The 20125-nt window shown below is 40.8% G+C and overlaps 1 protein-coding gene across 8 annotated transcripts in view; it reads left to right on the plus strand.

Moving 5' to 3' along the window:
* The window catches only part of CNST (consortin, connexin sorting protein), a 43980-nt gene that overhangs the window by 15183 nt on the left and 8672 nt on the right, over nt 1-20125 (plus strand). For 7 of the 8 annotated variants that reach the window (XM_035108323.2, XM_035108326.2, XM_035108325.2 and 4 more), the window contains 7 exons: nt 2637-2818; nt 3629-3659; nt 4669-4755; nt 5110-5224; nt 11406-11427; nt 11593-11689; nt 16348-17225. In XM_035108323.2, the coding sequence (XP_034964214.1) occupies nt 2637-2818; nt 3629-3659; nt 4669-4755; nt 5110-5224; nt 11406-11427; nt 11593-11689; nt 16348-17225 (1412 nt within the window). The remainder of the gene's footprint in view (nt 1-2636; nt 2819-3628; nt 3660-4668; nt 4756-5109; nt 5225-11405; nt 11428-11592; nt 11690-16347; nt 17226-20125) is intronic. The other variant, XM_035108329.2, reaches the window with a different exon arrangement.

The following is a 20125-nucleotide window of genomic DNA, read 5'->3' on the forward strand; positions in this document are numbered from 1 at the left end:
TAGGAAGGAATTTCAGTGTCATACTGATTTAATCGCTCTGTCAGTGCAAGCGTTTCTGCTTGCCAGGTAGAGTTATCTGCCGGGAATCTGAGGTGAGATGCCCATGTAGCAGAAGTTGCCCCCAGTTCTAGTCGCCACACAGAGGCAGCTTAAGGTCTAAAATAGTTTATTTCATGGCCAAGTTCACACACCACACTCAGGTCCATGGTTTGCTTCTCTCCCAACAAGCCGCAACCAATATTCAAGCTTGTTACTGGTTTACAACTTGTAGCTCGTTTTTGGGGGGGGGGGTAGGCAGTGAGCCTGGATTCAGACAAAATGGCAGGCCAGACTCTGGCTTGCTTGTTTATGGTGCAGTGACAGTAACAACAGGGGAAGTGTGAGATGAGAACTCCTGAGCAGCATGCTCCAAAACATTCTTCACATTAAACCATAGTTAGCTTTAAATGTGGTTTAATGTGACCTATAAAGCAAGCCATACAGCAAATATAATAAATGTAATGTGTTGAATACACCTAAACCTTTGCCATCTGCAACTCCCTTTCATGATACTTCTTCCATGAAATCTGTCACACCCTCTTTCATAAGGTGTTAGTTAACCCTTTTTATTTTCTGCCTCTGTATGATTTTCTACACTGTATGAAATGAATTCTGTTGAACATATTTTTTTTAATGGCAGTCTCTCATCTTCGTCATCCGGTTAGATGGCGTTACCATATTAAGAAGTACTGAACTTGCAAATACTTGGGATGTATAGAAATGGGTATATGATAAGTTCATATTTCCATTTTGAATACTGTCTTGTGGAAACTAAGTAGAAAGACAGCTAATTAACTGCTTAAAATAAGACAATTTAGATTTGCATAGTTGAAGACTGAAAAGATACTTTTCATACAGTCTAAGCTCTACTACAGTGTTAGCTTGGCCTGTCATCTGAACTAGGAATCATAGATTATAACAAATTTTGGTTAGTTTCAAAGCATGCCAACTTAAAACTGAGATTTCTGAAGCTGGCTTCTTAGCCAACACAAAGGGTTTAGTTTTGCTCTAATTAATACATTCTTGTTCATTTGACCTGTCAATCTTCTTGTTTTGAGTTTGTTTTTCACCTATCAGCTGTGGTTTCTGTGACCAGATAAAAATGAGATGTCACATTTATGTATGTAAAGGCAATGCATGTTTGTTTTCAGGAATGTAGAGATTTCAAGGGAGCGCAGTGTTTGCACAGTGTAATAAATAAGTCAAGGGTTGAGCTGAGCAACAATCTTCTGTAGTATCTTTTCCTAAGAAAGAATACTACTGTTGTCTTACAGATCTGTCTTAGGAACCTAATTGGGTCAGTTCCATTCTGAGAATTCACATTAACTCTAAATTCTTCCTGTACCAAAAACAATTTTCGGCGCTGTTCAACAAATGCTGTATGTTTATGTAAATGTTTATGATGTGGATAAAGAGAAACAGATATTTTAGTCTCCCAACAGGTGGAACAATCAAGTTAAAGATTAAGCTAGTGATTGCAAAGGGATTAGATGTAGAATTCAAAACTGGTGATCTGTGGTGTATGTTGGAAAACAGAAACAAGAAAGGAGGGAACTTAACAGGTGCTAGGAAAGGGTTTGTAATGATGAAATGCTTTCGTTCTCTGTACCAGAAAATGCCCAAACAATGAGGGCACATGTTCTTTTGTCTTGTGTTGTAGGTTTGTGTCTTCCAAGAGTAGGTACAGGTGCTTTTTGTATTCTGCTCTTTTTATCTGTGTTGGTAGTGGCTTTTATAACAATAATTGTAGTTTTATAATTACGTTGATGAGACTAGCTTTCAGGTAGTGGTCCTGAGTAAGGACCATAAAGGTTGTTGTTGTCGTTTAGTCGTGTCCGACTCTTTGTGACCCCATGGACCAGAGCACGCCGGGCACTCCTGTCTTCGCCAGGCACTTCCTGTACTGCTGAATTTTTTCAGCCTGAACTATATTAATTCAAACAGGAGTGACGGGGGGAATGGTTGTAAAATTTAGTCAATATTTGCATCAACAACACTGTGAAATCAATTTCCCATAAAGTTAATTTTTTTCTTCCATTTTAAGTTTATTTGAATGCCACTTCCATCATTATATGCAACACTCACAATTAGCTTCACGAATGGCTTTGGAATATCTGAAATATATCTGAAAGATATTCCAAAGCATGATAGCACTTTTAAACAAATGGTAATTTGGCATGGCACAAGCATAGTGAAGGTCACACGTTGCCATGAAAATAGTCAATTCTTTTGAAGGTAATATTTTTATGCCATCTCTAATACAATATTTTATAGTTTACTGGAATAAATCCTGGCTCTTGTTAATAGTACTTCTTGACTAATGCTCCTTTGGGGTCACTTTTGACCCCAAAGGAGCATTAGTCAAGAAGTACTATTAAGCTATACCCATTTTGTAGCCAATGTGGCCTCTTTTGCTACAGCCCATTTCCCTTCCTAAATGGCCCTTGACCCCCAGAGTGGCTTTCCATGGGCTCAGGGAGGAGAGATGGGAAGTCCCCCTGTGTGAGCAGATGTTTGCCCATGCAATTTTGAACAGAACCCTATATGTTTAAATGTTTCTGAGACTCCACAACTGTTCTTGTTGAACTCTTCTGCAGCAGCTAAGCAAGAGAAGACTGGCATTACAGCAACAGGTTCTACATCAGATGAAGATGGAAACAAGACCAATGCAAACTTTCCCCAAAAGGATCCAACCCAGACTTTGCAGGCCCTCTTCTCTCTTCTTCGAGAAGAATTTGAGCAGATGGATTCAAGAGTCCTCCCCCTGTGCCTCCATGAGGTAGTAAAAAAAGACCTATCTTGGTTTTTCTGTGGCCATACTATGAGAGATTTTATCAGCTGAAATAATGGAGAGCCACTGCCAGTCAATATGAGCAGTATTGAGTTAGGGTGACCAGTGGTCTGTAAGGCAGTACCCTATGTTCCTAGTCCCATTGATTTATGTGGGAGCGAATTTAGTCTGGATCCAACCCATTAGATTGTTGAGGCACCTTAAAAACAAGGAAACCTATCATGCCATAAACTTCTGTAGACCAAAGACTGTGATGAAATGTGGATTGGTCCATAAAAGTTTATGGCACAATATATTTGTTAGTATTTAAGATGCCATAGTAGTTAAATACCCCAAGTATTTGCTTTCCAGGTGTGTGTGTGTGTGTGTGTGTGTGTGTGTGTGTGTGTAGAAGGTTATAATCCTGAGGACTGCAGCAGAAGTTCTTGAAGATGTAGAGGTTGGAAAGTATATAAACTTTGTGGCTATAACTCTTCTCTCTCTGTATATGTGCTGCTTTGATAAAATGAGTAGAAAATAAATTTAGTGCAATCATCTATACACGCTTACTCAAAAGTGTTCACTGGAACTTAATCTCAGATCAGTGTGCTCAGGACTACAATCTTAATTTATTGCATATATGAAACATCCAAACATATATAATCTCGCTTCTCACAAATAGTATATTCAGCCATGGTTCAGGGCACAACATTCATGTACATTTTTGGCAGGGTATAGATTCTGGAGGATGATATAAAGGGTGATAATGGTATAATAAATATCTGAAAATGTTAGTTGCTTCTTTGCTTTCTGTTGCAGATTGCTGAAACGTATTTTCAAGATGGAGAATGTATCCTTTTTAAAATCAAGATTGATTTATATGCCATTGCCCTCAGCATATGGCTGAAGGTTTCCAGCAACAGGTCTGGTTAAAGCCAAAGTGGAAAAATTATGATTATTTAAGTGCAGTTATTCATATTTCTTAATTTCCAGGGCACACAACTATAAATATGAAATTGTTATCTCAAATGTGTAAAGAACAGTGTAAAAAAACAAAAAACAAACCACTAAGGTGTTGTTCATGAGCCATGAGTGTACATGAGCTTGTTCAATCTAGCTTAAGAGCTTGAATCTAATATAGGAGGTGCTTGCATTTAGTCAGGCTTTGCATAGATTCAGTGTGGTATAGTGGTTAGAGTGCTGGACTAAGACCAAGGAGACCAGGGTTCAAATCCCCAGTCAGCCATGTAACATAAGATGTTGATTGCTGCTTAGATTTTCCTCTTTTGCACTTGCAGTCTGAAGAGATTGATTATGTTGGTGCTATTTGCTAGCTTTCGCCCCTTAATTCTAGATGTGCAATCAAAAACTGAGAAGCTTTTACCGTTGAAAAAGAAATTTATTTCATTTTTTAATTTGGTCATTTGAAGAAATAAGAGCTTCCAGGTGGTACTTGGTTGTATTTTTTCCATTAAATCGAGCAACTTTAAATGTGAATGGCAAATTACTGCTGGAAACACTCATCCTAGGAATTCATTGCCCAAAAAAGGAAAACTTTCTGACTGCAGGGGGAAACGATTAAGAGAGTTGATTAGTGGGTCCATGTAGCGCCTGCATGCCAAGTTTTGAGCACAATTATGAATTATATCTATGCTGTGCTTTTTTCTGGGGGGGGGACGACGCAGGGGTATGCATACTCCTAAACATTTTGTGAATCTAAGTTTGGCCTCATTGAGGGGCAGTATTTCAATATGAGTAGGAAAATGAGAGTACTCCTAAAAAAAAAATTTAGGGAAAAAAACACTGTCTATGCTCGACTGTCATTCTGTGTCTGCATTTTCCTTTAGTTTTTTATTCAGATGAGAAAGCCATGAAATTTATTCAGCTTGAACGGTTATATCATGAGCAACTACTTGCAAATCTTTCTTCCATACAACAAGAGTGGGGTAAGTGTGTCATAGAGTTGGGAAATCTCTTGTTTTTATTATAATAGAATAAGTCGTGGGTTGCAAAATAAAAATAGCTGCACATTTCCCTAGTGGTGACTGTTGTGTGTAGGCACAGTGATCAGTGGTTGTTCTTTATTTTATCATGATATATTTTCCTTGAAAAGGAACATCATTATTTTCAGTTAGGTTTCTGGCTTTTAATGGACTATTGCAGTTATTCTGTGCTGTAATATTTGTTTTTCCATTATGTTGAATCCACTTTGTCTAGAGGTTATTCAAAACATTTTGTTTTTGAAGACACTGAAATATTTTTAATATACAAAAATATAAAATGATGGTGTCTTGTTGCAGAAAAAAAATGGAAAGCAGCAGCATCTAACGAGGTTCCAGCTCTAAAACGTTCTGCTAAAGTCCTGAATAATGAAGAGTTAGACAAACTTGCTAAACTTTGCACATCACATCAAGAGTAAGTATTAAAAATAATAATACAGTGGAACCTCGGTTTATGAACACCTCGGTTTATGAATTTTCGGTTTATGAACACCGTGGACCCATCTGGAACGGATTAATTCATTTTCCATTACTTTCAATGGGAAAGTTCGCTTCGGTTTATGAACGCTTCAGTTTATGAACAGACTTCCGGAACCAATTACACCCATGCTTCAGTTTATGAACGCTTCAGTTTAAGTACTCCGCGGACCCGTCTGGAACGGATTAATCCACTTTCCATTACTTTCAATGGGAAAGTTCGCTTCAGTTTATGAACGCTTCAGTTTAAGTACTCTGGAACGGATTAATCCACTTTCCATTACTTTCAATGGAAAAGTTCGCTTCAGTTTATGAACGCTTCAGTTTATGAACAGACTTCCGGAACCAATTGTGTTCATAAACCGAGGTACCACTGTATTAGTTCAATTAGTTCAATTTTCTTTTTGTGTGTGTTTTGTGTGGGAAGCAATGTGTAGAAAGAAAATGCCCATAAAGAACTGTTTTTTTTAATTATAAAAAAAGACAGCTGCCTTCCCCAGCGCTTATAATATTGGATAGCTTTAGCATACTCAGGAATCAAAAGTTTTGTGTCTCTTTTGTAGGAAATATATACTTTTTTGTGCATTCTGCAATCTCCCAGGTTTGTGTGGCCCCAATGAACACTTGACTGTTTTCTTTTAAAAGCAGAATAAAGTGATTGAAACTGTTTAGATTTTCAAAAGCCACTTGCCAACTTAGCACAAAGAGCTGATGCTCAAAGGGAGAAAATGTAAAAAAAACAAAACAACACCCCCCCCCAAAAAAACCCCCACTAAGCATGAATTCTGGGCTGTGACTGGATTTTTAGATTAATTACTTTATTTTCTTTGCTTGTAATACTTGTGCATTGTTGTATTTCTTGATAAGAAAATTTTAAAATTATTAGAAGATGAAATTGTCAAAATCTTCATGTTCTCAATTCAAATACCGTGTTAGGAATCCTCCAAAACAATGGTTTGGAAGAATAAAGAATATATGTGCAATGGGCTCCCTTTTCTTTCCAAGGTTGCCTAACCATAGTTTTGCTGTTGCAGCTGAATAGTGCAAATTGTGTTTAACATTAACCATGGTTTCCACATCTTAACTGATTACTATGATTAGTGCTAACCAGAAAGGGGAAGATGAAATTGTCATGTGACAGAGGAGGTTCGATCACATGGTTTGGAAGATCACTAACCGTTTACCCAAATTGACTGCTGAAGATAAGTGTTTTAAATTCAAAGTTTGGTGCCTGAAGTATTTCTAAGTTAATCAAACATGAAGGAGACTCCCACTTTCATGTGTTTTTATACCACTTAAGACGGTCTCTGATGAGTTAACAAAATAGCAAATACAATTAGAATGTATAAGAAGCAATGAAACTGAGAAACTACAATATAATATAATACAATGCACTGTAATACAACTACAATATAAAACAATAAGATGCTCCCAAGATAAAATCATAGCAGCACATTTTGAAAACATCTTAAGATCCAAGGGTCCTTTCCCTCTTGTCAAAGGCACATCCTAGCCCAAAACATGCAATACTCCCCCCCCCCACTAACGCATCACACCCAATTCTGACTCATACAGGTAACTTGCAACTTGCACACATTTAACTTGAGAGCATTACGATTTATATGCTTGGCAGGAAAAAAATGGAAAGGGTGTGAGGGGGGGGGATGACTTTGGCAATCCCACCCACCATTTAACTCAATGTGTTTTCACTATACGTGATTTTGGCTTTACACACTATCCCCAGAACGCAACCCCCACGTATTTGAGAGTCGCCTCAAATACGTTTACAGAAATCACGTAATATATGTTGCTCATTCAATATCATTCTATTTACACACCTCACACACATCTACCAGTGGACATAAACATACCATCTACCCAGTTTTAATCTCTGTGCAGTATGGTTCAGTGTCGGTTTCCCACTTTTTCAGCCATAATTGTTCCTGTTTCTTCACTATCTTCTAGCGCAAATGCTTGGACCCAGAGAGTAAGAATACATTGGAAGCACTAAGTTTCCAGGCCAATCCTAGAGTGGAGCAGATGATATTTGCTCCTGGGGATGAGTTAGTCACCGGCACACAGTTCTTTTTACAGACAGCTGGCTTGAGGCAGTTGGAATGCTCACAGCCGCCAATGTCAGTAGTGATTCTTGCTGGCTGTGCCTGCATGGTGGTCTTGGTAATGCACACCAGGTCACACTCAAATCCAAGATCAAAGTGTGGATTATATTTGCTTGATCAGGAGTTAAACAGCTGCAGACTTCATGGGTGACTGACAGAACTTTTTGGGTACAATGAATTGGTTGAAATGCCAGAAGAGGACACAGGCACTAATTGTCTGTGTGGTCCCCTTCTTACAGGTACCATCCAACTCCATACTTATTACATATTGGATCATGTTATGTACACCTTTTCTGAGTCAGTTACATTGGCTGCCTATTAATTTCCAGGCCTATTTCAAGGTGCTGGTTTTTGTCCTTAAAGAATAGTTTGGGACCACATTATCTGAAGGATCACCTACACCTGTATGAACTTACCCAAGCATTAAGATAATCATTGGAGGCTCTGCTCACTGGCCTACCAGCAAGAGCCATTCATGGTTGCCCCACATCTTTAGGTGTAATAATAATAATTTATTATTTATACCCCGCCCATCTGGCTTGGTTTTCCCAGCCACTCTGGGCAGCTCACAACAGAATACATTAAAAACACGATAAAACATCAAACATTAAAAACTTCCCTAAACGGGGCTGCCTTCAGATGTCTTCTAAAATTTGGATAGTTGTTTATTTCCTTGACATCTGATGGGAGGATGTTCCACAGGGCAGGCACCACTACCGAGAAAGCCCTCTGCCTGGTTCCATGTAACCTCACTTCTTACAGTGAGGGAACCGCCAGAATGCCCTCGGCGCTAGACCTCAGGTCTAAGGCAGCTTCACATATTTAACAATAGAGAAAATGTTGAACACTTAATACTGATTATCCCAATACCAGTGTTGGGAACACACACCAAATTTGCTAAGGGGACTGGGCGGAGTGGAGAGTCAGTCAAATAGCCCAGGAGAGCTTATGACGTGAAGAAGAAAGTATACAGGAATCTTACTTCCACAAAGGGGAAAGGTTGGTACTAAACCTTTTCCCCACCTTCCACGTTTCTGCTTGACAGGTTGCCTATCATGTCTCCTATATGCCACTTTGATTTTGTTTCCTCCTATTACCCTTTCTCACCTCTATCATGTCCCTGCCCCCTCCTCATTACCTGCCACTGTTCCGGCCTTCCAACATTCCTGTTAAATTACCTTTCTCTACCCTAGTTCTTCGGTCCCCATACTTAACTCTTATTGCTGTATCCTTCACCGTGTCATTCATGTACTGGCTGAACCGTCCACTGCTGCCTTCCTTCCTTCCCCACCCCCTGCTTTTCTACCATTATTAACACTGTCGCACAAACCCCCAAAGTAACTATTTAAACTCCAGCCCATGTTTAATGAGAAATGTATTTTTAGCTATTAGATTTCTGGCTGCCCCAGAAAGCCTCATCTTCTCCAATGTGAGGATTGTTAAAATGGGTTAAGGGGGGAAATACTCTGTCTGGTTTTCTGAGTTCCATTCCTAATTGCATGAGCGCTGGAGATTCTCCCTCTTCCACTCATGTCCTGCCTTCCCCGTTGAAAGCTGTTCTGGGAAACTTACGCTGGCCAAAATTATGTCCTTGGCATGACTTGGCTTCTTTTGTGCTGCTGTTATGAGGTAGACTTTTTCCACTGTTCTTTTTGTGTACTACAGTACTGTAGCATAAAAACCTGAGAGTGATGTAATACAAATATCACCCTGGCCAAAAATTCACTAGGTGGCTTTCAGACAAACCACTCCCAACCCCTGTCTGACGTATGGGGATAATACTGGCCTACATTACAGGATTGTTGTAAAGTTTGATGAGAAAGCATGTGTTTTTGAGAAATAAAAATATCCAGTTTTGAGCCTTCTGTAATAGTCAGTGTATTGGTTTTTAGCTTCCTGTGTGTTGTAGATATCCACTGTAATGTGGTGGGCTTAGAATGGGGAAATGCGGGTTTAAATCCCTGCCTTTCCTTGAAACTCACACACAGAGCAATCCAAACCCCCTTGTGCCAGGCAGGAATGGGGTAGACTGGTTAGAGATATCCCTCCAGCCTGCTCTCCTGGCCTCTGGTGGCTTCATGCTGGCTGCAGAGTGATGCCAGTGTCATTCTGCTGATGAGGGGCTCCCTTTTCACCTGCCAAATGTGTGGGCTGGCAGATGTGCCACTGCCAGCATCCCCACTGGTGGCAGGCAACAGAAAGCCCCAAAACAGGACATTCCGAGGGTGAAGAGAAGGCAGGGCTGAGCTGGCTGGGGAACCACCTTATCCCAAACTGGCCCTCCTGCCGTCACATGACAGCATTGAGTTCAATCTGGTTCTGATCAAAGGGCAATCTGCCTGCCTTTCCACTTCAATCACTATGCACAGCAGGGCTATGGATGCAGTGCTAGTCCCAGCACCCCCATTTAGCTCTGCTGGGAAGACGGGGTAGTTGGGATTGCTGCCTAAGTATCTTCCCTAAGCTCACCATCTTATAAGTGAATTGCTCTCACAATGCTGTAAGGATAAAATTGCCGGGGGAAGAAGTTACGTACGCTGCTCTGAGTTCCTTGGAGCAAGGGTGGGATAGAGAATTAATAAATGAGTCAGTGTGGACGGGGCATTGTTCTTATGGATAATAAACGGTTATTCAGCTAGTGCACTAAGATCCAAGAGCATGGTTGTGTTTAATGTTATTCTACTTACCAGTCACAATATTTTTGATCTGAAGAAGTGTGCATGCACACGAAAGCTCATACCAATGACAAACTTAGTTGGTCTCTAAGGTGCTACTGGAATTTTTTAAAATATTTTTAAAGTAAGTGTTATAGGTCTATAGTTGCATTTATCAGATCAGAGGCTCCAGTAATGAGAGGCTTCTTTGTCACATGCACCAAGAATTGCTTCCAGAACATTTAACTCCCCCACCTCCACCCCCCAAAAATGAAATCTCTCTTCAGTGCATTTGAAGCAGCTTCTCACTGTTTCAGAATTTGCTTGTCAAGTGCCATATTGAGGGAGAGAATTCTTAGAGTGCCAATGTGGAATAGTGGCCAGAGAGTTGGATGCAATCCAGAAAGACCTGATCTTACATAACCTCTTGGCCATGAAACTTATTGGGGATCGTGATTGTTTGAGGACGCTGTTCTGAGCTGCTTGGTGGAAAGGCAGTGTAAAAATGTGATATATAAGTCACAATAAAATGAAGGTGCTTGGGAGTCAGAAGCACTGTTTTGCATGCAGAACTCATCGTGCAGCTCTGGACTGCATTGTGGACAAATTGCTTCTTGTCAATGGTAAGAATTGTGTGCAATTAACATTTTAATAATCACCTGTTTGTCTTAAGCATATTTTTTTACTTTATAATTTGTTTTATTGGAAATAGGCTTTTGAAGTATAAAGCACAACATTTAAAAGGTTGAGCTGTGCTGCCAGTTGTTGAGATTTTTATGGTTTTCTTCCACTTTTGATATATGTTGCTATTTCTGTGGAAGACTAGAAGACTGGCCATTGAGCAAAATGGGGAAACTGAGTGTGCTGCCTATGTGCTGCAAAATATTAGGAGAGGTTAATTTTCCACAGCTTCCCATCCACTCCTAAGTCTCTTGTGTTGCTAGAAACAGGAAGTAGTGCTATTCAGGTGGTACTTTCAGTGATCTAAAAAGCACTGTTAATTCCACTGAGTGGTCGATTTCAATTCAGGACAATTTTTTGAAAGCGGATACCTTTGTATAAACACATTCTATAAGAGCACTTCTTGTATTGATTTCACCACTTTTACTACCTTATGGGCCATTAAGTAATAATTGGCAGTTTGTAATGACGTTAGCATATGGTCTGGCTCTGTGCTTTAAAACTGTGCTGGCACAGATAGTGTTTCAGTGTTGGAAACTTCTGTGCTAATATTAGAGCATGGAAAGAACCAATCTGATTTGTCGTCTAGTTTTGATGATGTTTTTTGTGAATAATATTTTGATGGAAGCAGCTATTTATCTTGTATTTTCTTTTTTGTTTGCAGGCCGCTGGTCTTCCGAAGCAAGGTAAACTGTGAAGTTTTTTTCTTGGCATAGTTTTACAAGTAGATGTCTGGGTGTTTTCAAATGTGCTAAATGTAATGTGTGGAGCTTACACTGCATAATAACCTGTACTGCATGAAATGAAACAAAAACAAAATTCAGTAATAGGAATTCTGTTGTGTTTTTCAGCTAATAAGTAAAGAAAAATCCCTGAAACGTGAGAGTTTCATAGGGTTAAGGATCTCTGAAGATCTTAAGGAAAGAGGTGCTGCTGCATGTGATTCAGGTATCCCTCTTGTAAATCGTTTCAGTTTTATTTTTAAAACAACATTCCAGTGTTTGGAAAGCTTTAATTTAGAATAGCACTAGCTAGGCATTATTCTAACAATACAGTGGAACCTCTACTTACGAATTTAATCCGTTCCGGATGCACATTCGTAAGTCGAAACGATGTTTCCCATAGGAATGCATTGGGAATGGATTAATTCGTTCCGGAGCCTAGGAAAAAGACCCTTTAAATGAGACTTTAAAGACTTTTAAGGCATGCAAACTCCACAGCAACATTACCTTTCAGTGCAGGGAGCACGGGTGAGGCGGCGGGAGACCGGTTAGTGGTGGCGACGGGGGCCTGATCCGGCTGTAGGCCGGCTAGTGGCGGCGGCGGGGCCCGATCCGGCCATGGGCCGAGTCTTGGAGGCGGAGGTGGGGCCTGATCCAGCCGTGGGCCGAGTGCCGAAGGCGGCAGGAGGCCGCTATTGGCAGCGGCGGGGCCCGATCCAGCCATGGGGCAAGCGTGGAGGCGGCGGGAGGCCGCTATTGGCAGCGGCGGAGCCCGATCCAGCCATGGGGCAAGCGTTGGAGGCAGCGGGAGGCCACCATTAGCGGCGGTGGGGCCCGATCCGGCCATGGGGCAAGCTTTGGAGGCGGCGGGAGGCCGCTATTGGCAGCGGCGGGGCCCGATCTGGCCATGGGTCAAGCGTTGGAGGCGGCGGGAGGCCACTATTGGCGGCGGGGACCGATCCAGCCTTCGGATGCCGAAGAAATTCGTAAGTGCACCCCAATTTGTATCGTTCGTAAGTAGAATTTTTCGTAAGTAGGGTTATTCGTTAGTCGAGGTACCACTGTAGTAATATAAGGTGATTACGTTTTTGATGCCTTAGACTTCTCTTAGAAAACATAGGAATGTTGTTGTTGTTGTTGTTTAGTCATTTAGTTGTGTCCGACTCTTTGTGACCCCATGGACCAGAGCACGCCAGGCACTCCTGTCTTCCACTGCCTCCCGCAGTTTGGTCAAACTCATTTTGGTAGCTTCGAGAACACTGTCCAACCATCTCGTCCTCTGTCATCCCCTTCTCCTTGTGCCCTCAATCTTTCCCAACATCAGGGTCTTTTCCAGAGAGTCTTCTCTTTTCATGAGGTGGCCAAAGTATTGGAGCCTCTGCTTCAGGATCTGTCCTTCAGGGCTGATTTCCTTCAGAATGGATAGGTTTGATCTTCTTGCAGTCCATGGGACTCTCAAGAGTCTCCTCCAGCACCACAATTCAAAAGCATCAATTCTTCGGCGATCAGCCTTCTTTATGGTCCAGCTCTCACTTCCATACATCACTACTGGGAAAATCATAGCTTTAACTATATGGACCTTTGTAGAAAGGTGATGTCTCTGCTTTTTAAGATGCTGTCTAGTTTTGTCATTGCTTTTCTCCCAAGAAGCAAGCGTCTTTTAATTTCATGACTGCTGTCACCATCTGCAGTAATCATGGAGCCCAAGAAAGTAAAATCTCTTCCTCCCTCCATTTCTTCCCCTTCTATTTTCCAGGAGGTGATGGGACCAGTGGCCATGATCTTAGTTTTTTTAGAGTAGCTCAATTGTTACAGCATGAAACTCTTCATCTCAGGGTCGTGGATGCAAGCCCCACGTTGGGCAAAAGATTCCTGCATTGCAGGGCATTGGACTAGATGACTCTTCTGGTTCCTTCCAACTCTACAATTCTATGTGAGCACTGACTTCAAATAGACCTCATTTCTCTAACATTAAATGCTGTCCAACTTCTGTACATCCACCACTGTTGCTAAAAATTAGCATGGAAATATAAAAAGAGGCTGAAGGTGGCTGTGGAGCAGTCGGCTGCAGAGATGTTGTCTGCCTGGATGTGTACCTCCCAACTGCCTACAGATTTTAGCCGTCTTGCTGGTGTGTGGCATGCTTTAGGGTTTAAAAGACTGTATAATCAAGGAATCCTATACCCAGTATAAGAGTCAGCCTCATTGCCAACCACAATGGGGGATCATTAGCAAACAATGGTTTTCTGCTTGTGAATATAATTAACACCTTTGGTAAAGGGACATGGCCAGTGTGTCTGTGATCTTCAGGTGGAAGTAAAACTGGATCTTTTCCAGTTAGCCCAAGGAAGGCTCTGCTGATTCCAGAGTGCCCTAAAATCAAATACAGTGGTACCTTGGTTCTCTAATGGCTTGGCTCCCAAACAAATTGGCTTGTGAACGCCAGAAACCCGGAAGTAAGTGTTCCGGTTTGCAAACTTTTTTGGAAGCCAAACGTCCGACGCGGTTTCCAATTGAATGCAGGAAGCCTTAGTTTTCAAACTGTTTCGGGAGTCAAGCAGAATCCCAGAACAGATTAAGTTTGAGAACCAAGGTAGCACTATAACTAGGGAGATTTTGTTGAATGCCTTGGTATCAACTTGTCTTCATCAACACAAGCTAGTTGTGTTAGATAATTCTTGTTTAGACACGTCCCTCTGCACTAGCTTTTTCTCTGTGACTATTTTCAGCACAGCTAGTATACAGAAACCTAAGCTGCTCCCTATGCTGTTCTCCAATACTGAGGTCATTCAAACAAAATGGGGGTGTTTCATACAGGACAATGTATGAATCCTAATCAATCAATTCACTAAAGATCAGGAACATGTGCTCTCACTACGATCACATTTCATCTCAAGCAAACTCTTAGCCTCTTTGACCCCCTTTAGTAATATCTTGTTTCGGTTCCTTGTGGTCTGTGTTCTTCAGGTCCTCTCTTCACGCTTCATATATGTGGCCCTCTGGTAATGTCATCAGCGGTTAAGTTACATATATTTGTCTCATCACATTAGCTTATGTTTGTTCCCAAGCAAGCTCTGATCTGCTGATTGCCACACTGTGCAGAAAAGGGTTTTGCTAGGCAGTGCATCCCCTTAGCATCCAGCCCCCTGGGGAGGCCTATAGTCCTACTAAGGAAGTTTCCTTTGTCAGTGACTTTTGGTGCACTCAAGGAATGACTACTTCACGCTATAGAGGCATGACCAATGATTTTGTTGTGTAGACTTTCATGTTTCCACAACAAAGCTTCTAGCTGGAAAAGAGAGCTGGAAAAGTGCATTTTTATCTTTCTACGTAGAAAATGTCAAAATATATATTTGTTCTTATCAATAATTATGTTATTCTGAGAAATCCTAATGGTTCTGTCCTCATGTGACCTTATAGGAAGGTAGCCAAGTTTTTGTGCCTGCATTTCTATGTATCTGTTGCTCTAAAATCTGTAAGTTTTATCTAAATATGGTATGGAAACTGAGCCCTAGCATTTTATTCCCTGAGGCTTCTGGTTATGCTTTGCTACTGATTTTTTTTTCCTACATGAGAGATCTTTTTGCTTTGGCGGTACTTTTCATTCTATGAAAGTTGTTTTTTTATTTTAAAAAAGTATTTAAAATAACCATGTGAGACAGGTTGCATCAATGAATCAAAGTAAAATTTAAGGGAGCCATCCTATGGCTGATGGCCTAGTTGTAGCAGAAAGTTCCTCTGCCATTGCTCCTTCACTGCTGATGACAGTAAGGAGTGAAAAGGGGCATGTTGGGTAGACCAGAAGATGCCTCCCATTCCCTTGACACACATACCTAAACCAAATACAGTGGTACCTCGGTTTACAAACACAGTTGGTTCTGGAAGTCTGTACTTCACTTAACCTGAAGCGAACTTTCCCAATGAAAGTAATGGAAAGTGGATTAATCCGTTCCAGACGGTCCATGGAGTACTTAAACTGAAACGTACTTAACCTGAAGCGAACTTTCCCATTGAAAGTAATGGAAAGTGGATTAATCCGTTCCAGACAGGTCCGCGGAGTACTTAAACTGAAAATACTCAAACCGAGGCGTGCTTAAACCGAGGTATGACTGTAACTAACCACAGAGCTGGCATAGTTAATTTGTTTAGAGTCAATGGGAGGGAAATTAGGAAACATCTGTCAATAGCAGCAGGTGGTGGGGAAACAAGCATCTCCCACCTGCCACCTGGCAGGGCTTAGGAATCCGTGGCTTCTCTGCCAAGAAATCTCCCCCCCCCCAAAAAAAACCCTTTACTCTGCCCAATAACAACCCATTGCATAATTAAATATAATTATTAATAGTACCTATGCATACTTAGTGGTGCATAGGGCTGCAGCAGTAAACATAATGGAGATTTCATAATCTTTCATATGAATGTGTTTTTTTATTTCAGTAAACAGTATGGTTTGTACCTTTTTAATTATAGTCACTGAAGCTACCATTATATTTTTAGCAACCAATATTCATCACAGTTTCCCTTCGCTTTAAAATGTTTAAAGCAATTTGTATTTTTCTGTATAAAATACTTAAGTGAAATCAAGCCACTTCGTACCAAAGCCCAAGGAAAACTTGCATATATTTAACTAATCACACCCTTTTTCAGCAGGGTATGTAGAGGTGTCTTTAAGTGCTCTAAAAGTCAATAGAAAACGTTAGCTGCTTCACTTTAACTATGATTTGTATTTTACACATGAAAATTAGGGGAGCAGAGTGATTGCTGCCAGACAGGAATTCAGTCAAAACATTAATAGGTTGTTAATCAGGTTGTTGATTCTTCTTCTTCTGCTGCTGCTGAAGTATTGAATCACTTCTAAATGCTTGAACTCTTTTCCTGTTGCATTAGATACTCAGACTTGGCCTGGCACTGAACCAAAGAAAGAGAACAATCACAAAGAGAGTGAGAGGTGTGAGAGCTTCCAACCCGAAAAGCGTCATCGGCTTGAAGAGAAGGCAAGTCTTCGACTTTCTGTGGGGAAGCACCACATGGAGGAGGGGCGCTGCAAAGCTGAATCAACACTGGAGCCACCCACCCGGTCCACAGAGACACTGGGCACGCCTCAGCCAGGCTGTTTATCTACAAAGGATGCTAGTGAAGATGACAGTCTGCAGCCAAGAGAAGAGCAGTTCTCTGAGGATGTAGCAAAAATAGAAGCAGCTGCTGAGGAGCCTGCAGCAGAGTGCTCTAGTGAGCCAATGGTAGACACATTGGTTTTGACAGATGCCGATTATATGCCTCCTGATCTAATTTCCTCAGATGAAACTGTTCAGTCTGAACAAAACTTACTCAGGTCAGCTGGCTCTATTGTGATTTCCAGTACTCAGTTGGGGAGCAACGTATTAAACAAGCACCAGCAACAGACAGCTTATGGAAGTGATAGGAAATCTGTGCAGGGCAGAACACCAGACATTTCCGAGGATGTACACACTGAAGGTAACATGCCTGAACTGGGCAGTGTTCCATATGAAGGGATACAGGAGGAAACAGCAGTACTGGAAGAGGAGCGTGAAAATGAAGAACCAGAAGACCTCTTTGATCGGGTTTTAAATGGTTGCATAACAGACAGAGAGGAGTCCCTTAAATACCTAGCAAGCCAAGGGGACTCCGAAATTCTTCCACATATGCCTCCTGAACAAGCACTTTATAGTTCATCGGAAGGTTATTCACTGGATGAAAGCTTTTCTTCACTTGATGAACTTGCAAAACGAATAGAGATTGCAGAGGTAAACACTGGCAAAAATACCTTCCAACATTGTTGGCACTATTCATGGTTTATATCATTTGTGTTCTTTAGCATGAAAAAAGTTGATTTTTTTCCCCCTGAAAAGAAGGCATGTTTAGGAGGACGTGTTGTTTGTTTTTCCTTTCCAAGTTTATTCATTAAGTTTTAGGTAAGTAAAGTTTTCTTTATGAAAAATGAGAGGATAAAATAAATAAACTTATGCACCTTAAGAGGCCAAACAGTAGCAAAAGTAAACATGAGGAGGGGGCGCAGAATGAAAAAAGCTCTCTGGAGCATTTGTAAAAAAAATACTTGAATATTTCAGACCTTTTTGCTTTACCTCAAACTGAGGTTAACAAGAACATTTCAGTTATTCTAGTCATGGCTGGCTGATGAACAATTGTGAGTGTGTTTTATTCTCTTTGTGAGAATATACTTGGGTCTACCATTGCTCTTTTAAGTTGAGCAGCAAGGAAATAGGCAGAATGACTTAGCAAAGGAGTTTTAAGCTATTCTGATTGATTTAGGTACAGTTGGTAAATGAAAAGGCCTGAGGATATAATGGCTTATCCTTTTTACTGCTGTTCCAAAGCACATAGTGCGAGCATCAGAAGTCAGAGATTAAGACAGAACACACCATACTTTTATAGCTGACTGACATATTTGAGGTCACAGTGTACTTCTGGGCATGCTAAATGAATCATCTAGGATATTGTTCACCAAAGGCTATCCATTATGAACTGCTCTGTAAAAGGTTGAAGGAAGAGAGCCCTCTGTTTAGTTCTGCCTCCCCCCCTCAAAACTCTTTTGAAGGCAAGATTGACCCCTAAGGCTAATTTTCAGAAGCAGAATAAATAACTTGTCTTCAGTAGTCAGTCATTTCCATTTTCGTCCAGTAGCAGTGGCACAGTTTGCTAACTGGAACAGCACAGCAAAGAGATGTGTTTGAACAGAGTATTTGTTTTTGAAGTTTATTAGCAATATTTTAAACATCCTTCTTATAAACCTTCAGTCTTAATACCTACTTTATGGGTAAGGATTACAATTGGATACATTTATTATCTTCTCTCATTTTTTTGCCATGTCTCAAGGGAATATTGTATACAGCAAAAATCTGCTCCAAAATTACATCAACTTCTATATTTCTAAATACTGGTACTTAAGAGGAACTCCATCTTTTATGTTATCTTCATTATCCATAAACATAGTGAGCCCCACACCCCGTGTTTATTTATTTTTTGCATTTCTAAGTACCATTTGAATGCCATTTGTTCCTACTTCCCCTCATCTTATGTTTACTGTGAGAAGGCAAAAGCTGATGATACAGTGTTCTTATGGGAAACATTATGTAATTCCTAACTTACGCTGTTCTCTGGGCTCTGACTTCTTTGCAGGCAGACTTTGGTCTCTGAAGAGGGGACAGAGAGTACCTTGCATCATTCAATAGCAATCTCTCCAGGCCAAATATGGAATAATATTGGCTCTCTCTAGAGGGAGTTTGTTCCCTAGGCTGTGGCAACTGGAGGCATGTGTTTCAGAGATACATAAATCAAGGAAAAGCAAGGGGATGGTGTTGGAGAAGGGCTATGTCTTGTACTATGTAAGCCTGTGTAATGTTCTGGCTTACCTGCCTTGGCTATGCATTCACAGGGGAAGCAAGAGCAATCCAGTAGTTTTATTAGGTTTCCTGTTTTATTCTGATCAGATTTACAAGCATCAGGACTGGAGTTGGCGTAGTTGGGCACCCGCCTAGATTCACATGACCCCCCAAAGCCTTTGTCTTGCTTTTGCAGCCTATTCACCTGCTCTCCCCAAGCATGACAGAAGGGACAAGAGCAAAGATCAGGAGAAACCTCCACTTGCCTTGCTCTCTTTTTTACAGGCAGTGGTGTGATTTGGGTACAGAGAGAGAGAGGGACAGCGACCGGGTGGGCCCATTTAGGGATGGGAACCCACTGAGGGAGTCTTAGCCAAGGACCCTCAAAAGCTGGAGCCAACGCTGATAAGAATAATTTAGTAATTGGTTGAAGCCTATGAGTGATCAACTGTTCAGTATTCATTGTTTTTAGAATTTGACCTTTGCTTTGTTTAGTTCATAAAGACAGGGGAATTTTCTTGACCGTAGCATTAAAAGTAATGCCAGTAAAGATTCTCTTGACATTTTAACACATAATTTGACCTTTGACCCACCCTCATGCTTGATCCGCATGTGTGTTCAGCATGAAGCATTGAAATATGCTGTGTCAGGATAAGAATAATGTAATGTACAATGACACCCCACTCGTTATTGTCCACATTTAATGTTCAGAAAGCAAATCTTTGTGTGAAACTAATGGTGTGGGGAAAACCAAAAGCATGTCCATACATTAAAACAGTCTGCAAGATATATATGCACACCCCTTATTTGCTTGGAAGTAAGTCCCATGATGTCCAGGGAGGCTTACTCCATTATTTATATACAAAGCCTTCATTATTTATATACAGTAAGTTGTGGTGGTCTATTGTATCCATGCTCATTCATTGCACAATGCAATTCCAAAGTCAAGGCAGGGTAATAGCAAACTACTAGGAACTGAAAGTTTATTTTCAGATAAATGATACATGTTGCAAGTTGCTTGGAATATACAACATATTGTGAAGTATTTAATATTATCAGTTACCTCCATATCAACGGCTAATACTCAAGGTCGCAATCTTCCTGTTAGGCTTTATATTATTAAATAATACAATCCAAAAAACGGCGATCAATGTTTTGTTTCTAGCTTGACCACATAAAATTATAATAGCAGTAGCATGTGCGCAGCAGCAGCCTTGAATGTTGAATAATTCATAAAGTATTATTAATGGTTTTGCCAAAATAGCACAAATAACTTCTCCCTCTTCAGAGACAAGCTACTAACA

The sequence above is a fragment of the Zootoca vivipara genome, chromosome 3 (genome assembly GCF_963506605.1).
Source record: "Zootoca vivipara chromosome 3, rZooViv1.1, whole genome shotgun sequence".
Classification (NCBI taxonomy): Eukaryota; Metazoa; Chordata; class Lepidosauria; order Squamata; family Lacertidae; genus Zootoca; species Zootoca vivipara.